An 11202-nucleotide genomic window follows, 5' to 3' on the forward strand; every position below is an offset into this window, starting at 1 on the left:
AATGACGTTTACACTTCCCTCTAAACAGCTTATCGCTCAGCAGATATTCCTTGGACAAAGATGACAACTCACAAACTGACTTTATGCGCTCCACTTACCTTCGAATTGGGCTGTCAGGTAACGCACAGCTCACTAAAAACACATGGACGCCGATAAACACCCTGAGCAGCATCAGGCACAGTCCAATAGGAGCGTACAGCAAAAGCAGGATTAGGTTTAAGGGGTCCTTAGGCAACCTGAGAAAGAAAATTGAAGCGTGACTTGTCGCAAGCACACACGGCTGATCATTTCTTGTCTTCGCGCGCATGGTGTTCAATCTAAGAAAAGCACCCTGTTGTCAACAATCAGATTTGATTTCTACAGAGAATTTGTTAGGCATTGTACCAAAAAAACGTTTAATGACAATCTCCAGTAGGTTATTTTGGGTATGCTCCAACCGTCATCTCTGTGATCAAAATAACGCAAACATTCAAACATGCATCAAGTTGAAGGAGGACGCTCGGCATCTTCACTGCAGTTATCCTCACCTCTGAAAGTCAAATAGCTGTTCTATCCCGGGAGACGCCATTATTTCATATCGCACTACACAAATCCAAATGTTAGAACCTCAAATTCACACATGCTATTTTAACGTTGTGAAATGTCTTCAACTCCTTCTCTCAAAAATGCTTTTCTCAACTCCCAGGCCGGACGCCATACTGAAAAAATTGTGTCACTTTCTCATTGGGCCGCGGTGCAGCATGGGAAATGGAGTAACGTGTCCATCCTGTGACGCGATTGATGCAATGCACCATGGAAATTGTAGTCATTTTGTTCTTATGACCTTGATCGTTTATTATCCAAGAACTTACTTTTACATTCTGACTTCCTGACCGATATCGAGTTGTCGTTTTTCTTATTCGAAACCATACTTAAAAGCTGAAAATTCAGCTTAAAATGCTTGTCAAGATTGACTACAGTTGTTTTTGTAATTTCTGTTTCATGCGTGGATAACTTTGCATGACGTTTTTGCACAATTACTCATCACGCATTTGGATTTAGATTTCTGAGGAGCTTGTTTTTCCTTCTTTTTACGAGTGCAGCACACTCTAACTCCAAGTGCACCATATTAAATTACAGTATATATCACCCTCCATAGTCTTTGTGTTACTAAAGTTAGATTTGAATCTTTGATGTACTTTAGCACTGTGGCTGTGCCTCATATCTCCAGAATCCTGCATTCCAGTCGCTGTTTGTTTATGTGTGATTGTCTTGTTTTTTTCTTTGTGAATTTTTTTCTCAGGCCCCCCCCATTCTGAAGCTAGGCCTCTCTGTAATGTAATATTAAAGGGGGATGACCTCCAGCCCAGACCTTACATCACTTTGATTGCCATGAAACTGGGTAGCAGAAAACCTCAAGAGAGATCTCCCATGTTACTTTGATCATCATGTGACCTAGCAGCAGAAAACTTCAAGGGGTACCTTACTTCTATTGCCATTAAACCAAGCCACAGTGCTTCAAGAGGAAAGGGATTAGCTTATTGCTTGCCCATCCTGTTGCCCACCCATTTTGCAGTTTCTGGCTTTGCCACTGTTTCTCCCACTTTATAAAGAGACTGGTTGCTCTGATTTCATACACTATGAAGATCTTGGAAAGGCTAACACTGGCTCACTTGCAACCCCTTGTCAGGACAGCACTGGACTCTCTGCAGGTTACCTACTAGGACCACATGGGGATGGGTGATGTTGTCATCTGTATGCGTAATTAAACCTAATCCTGTCTGGAGAGGCAGGGTAGCAGGGTGAGGATACTGTCGTTTGGCTTATCTACTGCATTCAACACCATACAGCCCAAACTGCTGGGAGAGAAGCTCCGGTCAGTGAGGGGTGATGCTACCATTGTGACCTGGATAATGGACTACTTCAATGTAAACCACAGGTTGTGTGGCTTAAGAACTGTGTATCTGACATGGTCAGGAGGAGCACAGAGGTTCCAGAAGGAACTGTGCCGACTCCCTTCCCGTTTACCATGTACACCTCAAACGTTAGATACAATACCAAATGATGTTATCGGCAGAAATTATCTGATGACACAGCCATAGTCTGGTGTATTAGCAGTGAGGAGGAGAATAAAAACAGGATACTTGCGAAAGACTTCATCGAACGGCATAAGCTGAACCGCCAGTACCTGAACATCAATAAGACAAAGGAGATAATCGTAAACTTCAGGAGGGTTAAACCTACTGTTCCCCCCGATGGGGAAGATGTGGCGGTGGTGAGCACATACAAATACCTCAGGGTGTAAGTGAACCGCAACCTTGAATGAAATACCAGTGCAAAGATTGTATACAAGAAGGACCAAAGTGGCCTATGTTTCCCAAAGAGGAGAAGGTCATTTGGTGTATACAGGCCACTCTTAAATGTTTTCTACCAGTCAGCAGTAGCCATTGTGGTAATGTGCTGGGAAAATGGCATTAATGCAGGTGATTCCAGCTGACTAAGTAAGATGATTAAAAAAGCTGGTTCAGTCTTGGATGTCAGGCAGGACTCACAGGAGAATGTGGTAGAACAGAGCTCTCTCAGGAAGTGGATTACTATCCTGGACTCCCACCCTTTGTATGAGATTCTGGTTAAACAGAGGAGTACATTTAAAAAGAGACGACTGAGAGAACTGCATTTCTCCAAGGAGCACTACATAAGAATGTTCCTACCCTAAGCCATCAGGCTCCATATTAAAACTTACAGTATGTAGTATTCTGTTTAACAGATTGTATCTGATGTTATTCTCCTTATAATAGATGTGTTTTATGAAATAACAATTTAACAAGTATAAAGTTCACATATATGTAAAGGTTTGTTTATTTAGGCAGTTCTTACATTACAGTATGAGGTCAAGAAGACAGCTTCTGTTCATCTATTTGGTATTCCTCTTTGAGGCTATTTGTGAGGGTTATACAAGTTTAGAATAAAACCTTACTACATATCTTTAAACTGTGAATGCAAACCAATGCAAAATGCCAGGAAGACATTCAAACCCAATACAGAGTGCATGCTTGGAGTTGAAGTGGGACACAGAGACTGCATTTCACACAAAAAGTATTTTATCAGGCCACATTAATGCTCTTTGTTATTGTAAATTGTTTCAAATGTACAAGCCTGAAATATTGTCCTGTTGACTGCAATGGTGACCATTTGTAATTTGTCACAACTCACACTGTAGTTATGCCATTTATCTGTTTGTCTTGTTGTTGTATCTTGTTATGTTGTGGAGAAATCTTCAGAAAAAAACAAGCCTTCAGTCTTCTGAGTCTTCAGAAAGGCAGCAAGAATTTAAGACTTTATTGCATAGAATAGAAAACAATTGCAGAGCACATAAAGCCTGTCTCAGTTCATGAAATGAGCCCGGTGGCTCGGCTGTGGTTTGTTTTCAGGTCAGTTCTAATCACAAAAACATCCCCATTTCATACATAATTCTCGTCATTCACTTTACATGTTATCTTTCAAATTAATGACCTTGTGCTGCACCTGTTTTCAAAACAATTACCTTGCCTTTTAGACTTCTTTCCCATAATAATAATTCATATTTTCATAACAATCATTAGGACGCAAAGATCGTACTTGCCGCCTGGCCAAGAGATCCATCATCTGATTATGTTTTACATTCCTCACATTCCAAATCTTGAGCTAATAAAACTTGGAAGCCTTGTAATTGATCAGCCCTCATCATTAAGTTGGAACCAGGATGACCCACATATAATAAGTGAACTGTTCAATTAATACTTGCTTGTTGCACCAACATTCAGTAAGACTAAAATCATAGGCAGCAGTGCTTGTAAGCACAGCACACCGCTTTACTGATAAGAGCTAAGCTGCTGCAGTTACAAGCGAGCAAGAGGCCTTGAGTTAGCAAGCACATTGTTAAAGCCTTTAGTAATGAATCCTTACATTTTTATATTGCTCAAAGCCAGCTAATATAATACATGTTCTTTTTCCTTGATTAGTTACAATATTGATTCAGGAGGAAGCATTGACATAGGAACTTAAATGCTATCTACAATGCATGTATACAGGCCAATGTTACAGCCTTGCGAGCAAAGGCAGCTGTGACCAGCCAGTGACAAACAGCCATATACAGTCTGACTTACCAATACAGGGGCTAACCTTGATAATCAATTCTTAAAACTTCTATATAATTCAACCTAACCGACACAATACAGCTTGCTTTTAATCTGATCATCAGAAATGTTCATAAGCCTTAATATATACATTTAAATGCTAAAATGTCTATATGTTTAAAGTGTTTACGTGCTAGCGAGTTAGTTTACTTAGTTTCCTTTAAGTTTGGGGCGTTGAAGGTTTTTCCAAAATTCTTGTTTAGGCCCAACAGTCTCGCCATGTCCCAAAACAAAAACTTGTTTATTCAGTTCCCTCAAAAACACGGTGTCCTTGGTTCTTAAAAGCAAGCAAACAGACCATATTAAAAACAAAAGCAATGGCCCGAAATTAATGGTGCCACACATAAAACTCACTATTGTTTCTGGACCTCTCTAGCGCCTTCAACACCATCCAACCTCTGCTCACCATCCAACCTCTGCTCCTTAGGGACAAGTTGACAGAGATGGGAGTAGATTCATACCTGATGGCATGGACTATTTAACAGACAGACCTCAGTATGTGCGTCTTGGGAACTGCAGGTCTGACAGGAGCGCCGAAGGGAACTGTACTTTCTCAGGTCCTGTTCAGCCTATATACATCGGACTTCCAATACAACTCAGAGTCCTGCCACGTGCAAAAGATTGCAGATGACACTGCTATCGTGGGCTGCATCAGGAGTGGGCAGGAGGAGTATAGGAACCTAATCAAGGACTTTGTTAAATGGTGTGACTCAAACCACCTACAACTGAACATCAGCAATACCAAGGAGCTGGTGGTGGATTTTAGGAGGCCCAGGTCCCTCCTGGATCCCGTGATCATCAGAGGTGACTGTGTGGAGAGTGTACAGACCTATAAATACCTGGGAGTGCAGCTGGATGATAAATTGGACTGGACTGCCAAAACTGATGCTCTGTGTAAGAAAGGACAGAGCCGACTATACTTCCTTAGAAGACTAGTATCCTTCAACATCTGCAATAAGATCAGACGGTTGAGGCAAGTGCACTCTCCTAAGCGGTGCATGGTCTGCTGGGGAGGCAGCATAAAGAAGAGCGACGTCTCACGCCTGGACAAACTGGTGAAGAAGGCAGGCTCTATTGTAGGCACGGAGCTGGACAGTTTGACATCCGTGGTAGAGCGACGGGCGCTGAGCAGGCTCCTGTCAATCATGGAGAATCCACTGCATCCACTGAACAGGATCATCTCCAGACAGAGGAGCAGCTTCAGCGACAGACTGAGGAGATTGTTCCTCCCCCACACTATGCGACTCTTCAGTTCCACCCGGGGAGTAAACATTAAAATTATACAAAATTATTGTCTGTCTGTTATACCTTCATTGTTATCACTCTTTAATTTAATATTGTTCTTTATCAGTATGCTGCTGCTGCAGTATGTGAATTTCCCCTTGGGATTAATAAAGTATCTATCTATCCATCTAAGCCACTTAAAAAGATCTCAAGCAGTTCTTTTTAATAATCAATAGTTCTAAAACCAATAACAAAGGCATATAAACTTAAATGGCGGCTGAATTAAATATAAATGTGCATGCTGATATATAAGAGCTCAGTGCTGTTAAGTCATGGCACACAGCTGCCCAGTGGTCTGACAGAGGCCAAGCCACTGCTTACGTCACGGTACATGTTCAGGAAAAGGACCCTAACTTTTGACAATCAACTCTTAAGTCCCTATAGTGCTCAAACTAACTAATATCATAATGTATGGTATTTTAATCGTATTGCCTAAGGTATTGAAGAGCACGAATACTACTAAATGCCATTTAGTGCTTATATATTTTATGCACTAGCTGGAGAGCTTGACCCTCACTCACACAGGGAAAAGTCCTACACACACTTTGTTTGGTCTTCTATCAGCACTTGCATCCCTAAAACAAAATCTGCCTGCTCGATTCCTCAAAGAACATGATGACCTTGTCTCTCAGCTCGAATCACAGAAACTCAAAACAATGCAAGTGAGGACAACAAAATAAATTATGTCTTTTTAAAGTTGCTCCAGGCCTAAGCAATTCATAGCTAAAAGCACTAAAACTAATAATAAAGCATATTGATCCTTAATCAAAATTCTCAACAGTTACCGACCTAAATAAGCGTCCCTTGTCATCATGTTGATGTCTCATTAGTTGTCAAATACCAGCTGTATATCTTACAAGCTCAAGCTAACCATGACCTTCTGCACAGGATACTACACTGTGGTGTACACTTGGCACAGTATGTCCTGCCTGGCTCACTTGACATTTGTTTTCACACCGAGTCAGTTATAGGAAACTTGGTGGTGTGGTGTTTAGAGCTGCTACTTCACAGCTCCTGTATCCAAGTCCAAGCCTTGCTGCTGGCTGTGAGGAATTCTCACATTTCCTGCTGCCTATGTTTTATTTTTTAATTTACAGATCCAGGGAACAAGCATATGCTGTAAATTGGTAACCCCAGATCCAGGGCAGGTTTGGCTCCCACCTTGTGCTCAGTACTGCTAAGGTGGGAACTCAAAAGCCATTTAAAACAACGAAAATGCATCTTCCTGGACTGTTGGACAGTTAACTTTAATTTAGATATACAGTGCCTATAAAATGTATTCACCCCCTTGGAAGTTTTCACATTTTAAAATTATAGAACATTTGAATGTTCTATAATTGAATCTTAGTGAATTTAACTTGTCTTTCAACTTTTTCTGAGGAATAGAAAAATACTTTTAATTCCAAAGTGAAAACAGACTTCCACAAAGTATTCTAAAGTAATTACAATACTAAAACACAAAATAATTGATTGCATAAGTATTCACATCAGTATTTAGTAGATGCATCTTTGGCAGTAAATGACAGCCATGAGTCTATAAGAATAGATCTCTGTCATCTTTGCATATCTGGGCACTACTCATGATCCCCATGCAACCTTACAGAGCTTGGGCATTTTTACAAAGATGAATGGGGAAAATGGCTGTCTTCTTTTTAAGTCCAGCCACAAATTCTGTATTGGATTGAGATCTGTGTCTATATTTATCAACTTCTCAAGAGTAGGAAAGCAGAGTGACACACATTTAATCCTACTCTTAGAAGTAGGAGCAAAAACATTTCATCAATTTTCCTAATTTGGAAAACTACTCCTAACTTTACCAGTATTTAGGAGAGCTTATGAGCTGCCAAAATATGGCCTTCAAGAAGAGATTGACACACACCCCCTAGAATAAGCTGAAGTTTTTGGAAACCCTGGCCAACAATAAACTCATTAAAATATATTGATTTGACAGAGATGGAATAATATTTGTAACAAATCGTATGTGCTTGCACCATCTACATGGAGAAACCATGTGCTGCTTGCTGAAATGAAAGTACTGTATTAGTACTTGCTGTAAAATGCAACTTTGCAATAACAATGGTTTCCGTATGTCAAAAGCAAGCATTTCTTGAATTTTTAACTAAACTTTGAACACCCTTACAATGTGTGAGGTTATATACAGATTGATACACTTCCTCACCATTCCACACAAGGTAATGTTAAAGCAAGCTGCATTCATGTAAATTGGCATGCACTTAAAGATCATTGTCTCAAGTGTGGATGACCTCACATACATGAATCACAGGCAATATCACAATATCAACACACAGGCAGTCATGGATTCAAACTGAACCGAGTAGCCTGGTTAATAACCTGACTAATGGCTGGGCAGGACGTGTGATTGATAACAAAATGTCACACAGGTACGCTAAACATTGTATTTCATGAACCCCTGGAACATTCCCATTACTCTTTACTAGAGAAGGAATGTTCAAGAAGGCAGGGAAAGACTCCCGAGGCATTAGATAAATACAGCCTAGCAGAAGATAAGGGGGATCACTGAAATAGACAGACAAACGTGTCATGACTCTGAAAGATGACTGGGAATGCTGCAAGAGTGAATGTGAAGTCTGTAACAGTGCAGGAATATCTGGCAAGTTTCAGAAACTCTTCTTATAAAGCGCTTCCCATCTACCTTAACAGTGGTAAGGTAGAGATTCCTGAAATACCACTGTGGATCATTCATTGTTAACTAAACATGTATGTTATTGGATTTAAGTTTAATTCTGTGTGTGTGTGTGTGTGTGTGTGTGTCAGTCTTGGTGTTGATTACTTTCAACATTTTTTGTTGAGTTAGATCTTACACTTGTTTTTTTACTAATTTTTGGGTGGTGAAGCCAGAAATGACCCCAGTTTTTTGCTATCACATCCAGTTCCTACGATACAGGGTACCCTCTATTTTTGTCAAAAAAACATACAAGTTTTACATACAATTAAAAAATAATGAAATAATAACTTGAATGTACTGTTTCTTTACATTTCTTTTGTTCAAATTTGAATTTTCAATTTTGTTACTCTTAAATTTTTTTTTTTTTTTTTTAAACCGTAAAACTTTTGAAAATTAATCAATTAAGCCATTAAGGTAAAAATTTAAGCTTATAGCTTTTCCTGGAGTGTTCAGGGTTAGGACAATCCCGCCGGATGCCCCAACAATAGTCAGCCATTATATGTACATCCCATCTACCCTGATACCATGCTTCCATGACCTTTAAATCATGGTAGAATTGTTCACCTTGCTCATCACTGACTGCACCAAGGTTTTCCGGGAAGTTAGAAAGATGGCTATGCAGAAAATGCACCTTGATGCTCATATTGCAACCAAGCATTTTGTAGCTGTCCAAGAGTTTCTGGACAATTTCTGTGTAATTATATGCTTGTGTGTTTCCAAGAAGGTCCTTGACAGTGGCTTTGAATGATAACCAAGCAATCTTTTTGACTTCTGACGATGCCCTGATGAAATGTTCATCTTTGATGAGCAGCCGAACCTGTGGACCATCAAACACACTAGCCTTTATTTTTTTCAAATGACAGGCTAGGAAATGCCAAAATGAGGTACTTAAAACAGTCTCCTTCAGTTGGCAAAGCTTTAACCAACTGCTTCATCAGACCCAGTTCCATTGGCAGAGGCAGGAATATAATATTCTATCAAGAAACAGCTTATGTAGAATGTTTGGATCACCTGGTTTTGGGGCAGATCTTGGAGGCCAATTCCTTTCCACCCAATGCCTCTCACAAGCTCTGCTGTCCCACATGCACAGATAACAGGGATACTTGGTGTATCCACGTTGCTGACCAAGAAGTAAGCATACCATTTTAAGGTCAACACCAATGACCAAATTGTGTTGGTGAAATTGCAACAATTCAATGACTCTCTATGTCCGCATATTCTTCACAAAGAGAAACTGAATGGCCAATTGGGACTGACCCAAATATATTACTATTGTGAAGGAGGACACATTTTAAGCTCCGCTTTGAGCTATCGATGAATAGTCGCCATTCAGTTGAGTTATAGATTGGAATTCCCAATACCTCCATTAAACCAGGTATGTTAGGGAAATACACAAAGCTACTGTCAGTTCTAAAGTATTGCAGAAATGCAATTTCTCTGGTTCGAGAATACAAATACCTTTGTTCCTTTTTCAAGTAAGTTTTTCTCACACACTCTTGATGCTAGGAGTTCTGAAGCCTTCGATAGTCCCAAATCACGCTGATCAAATCCCTTACGAACAGAGTCCTCTTCAAATTCAAACTCTTCATCATTGTTGTCACCTAGTTCATCACCATAATCATGTTCTTCAAGAGAGCGTAGTGTTACGAAAACCGGCACTAGGATTTCATCTAGGATACTCTATGTTACATTTTATTTTTCTTGTTATATCCTGAAGTTTTCACTATACAAAAAAGTAACAGTCACTGAAAAGGATCTTCTGGCTCTCGCCAAACCATAGGTATACCAAATGGCATTTTATCACGTGTTCCATTTGTCCACATCCCGTAAACCCTCAACACACTGTTTGCACACCTTATGAGGGGCCCAAGACTTATCTCGATTACCAAGTTTAACTTTGAAATATACCTAATAGGCTTGCTCTACAAATGTGCTGACATTTGCCCTTTGACTGGGACTGGGAAACTGCCACAGATATAACAAAATGAATCAGGGTTGTTTAGGCACTTACGACGAGAAACAGCAGAGCCAGACGTGATCTGAAAGAAAGGAATGTGTAAGTAGAAAAATAGATTTTACTTATTCACTATGTAGAGCAGCATTCATCCTCTGACCACACAGTCTTGCGTGTAAATTAACAGCCTATAAAATCAACACTACAGTAATCACACTAATAAAAGCAGTAGGGAAAAAACCTGCTGTGATAGAAGAAAACTGCACTTTCAGAATCAGCATACCTATTTTAGTGGAAATAAGCTTAAAAATTGAAGTCAACAAAACATTTGTCCAAAATTGTTCCCAGTGAGGATGGCAATAATTACATAAAGCTTAGTACAATATTCTACCTTATTAGATTGTCCTTATTCTTCTTTTATTATCAATGTGCTGAAGCCTAAGTTTTTGTATCAGAAAACTACAAAATTGTAATCAACAGTGTTAATTTGTGACAAATGGTGCCTTAAAACCAGGATGACATTTATTCTCAGATGTGTCTTCCTACTCTTTACTGGGACAAGGATACTTTAACTACTTCTCACATCCTACTCTGAGGTAGGACACATTGTTACCCTAGTCAGACTTAGTGCAGTTCATAACAGTAATTAGGAGAAGCCTGATAAATACGGTCAGTTTTCACTTTGACATTTGCCGTTTTCCTGTATAAAAAAAAAAAAAAAGGGGGAAAAATTCTAATAGGCACATATGTGCTCTATGGTTGGAGAGATTTTCCTCAGGAGCTGCAAGTTGTATGATGCAGATATTTCTGTGTAGCAGAAAAAAGTGGACATTATCCATTTTCTTGGGGTTTCAATAGCACACAAGGCCATACACATAAGGGGCTAGTTTTAGCAAAAAATCTAGCAGAACTGCTGTTTCTCTATCCACTTTTCCAATCTGTAATTGAACTAACAAAAATATATTTAATAATTTGAGTTTTGCTAAACTAAGGTCCTTCAACAGTCTGTACTATTAACCAATTTTTAATCCAAGAACTTTGACATCTCACATTACCTTTAAAATGCTTTTTTAAAAACAAATGTGGCTAAATACAGCCTATAC

General features: G+C 39.5%; 1 protein-coding gene across 1 annotated transcript in view; it reads right to left on the reverse strand.

Annotated features, from left to right (window-relative positions):
* Window positions 1–728, reverse strand: part of aup1 (AUP1 lipid droplet regulating VLDL assembly factor) — a 43841-nt gene extending 43113 nt beyond the window's left edge. The window contains exons 1-2 of the mRNA XM_039751841.1: window positions 528–728; window positions 99–236 (exon numbers count right to left, since the gene is read on the reverse strand). Coding sequence (XP_039607775.1) covers window positions 99–236; window positions 528–568 — 179 coding nt within the window. The 5' untranslated portion in view covers window positions 569–728. The remainder of the gene's footprint in view (window positions 1–98; window positions 237–527) is intronic.
* Between the last annotated feature and the right edge of the window lie 10474 nt (window positions 729–11202).

Source organism: Polypterus senegalus, chromosome 4 (genome assembly GCF_016835505.1).
Source record: "Polypterus senegalus isolate Bchr_013 chromosome 4, ASM1683550v1, whole genome shotgun sequence".
Lineage (NCBI taxonomy): Eukaryota > Metazoa > Chordata > Cladistia > Polypteriformes > Polypteridae > Polypterus > Polypterus senegalus.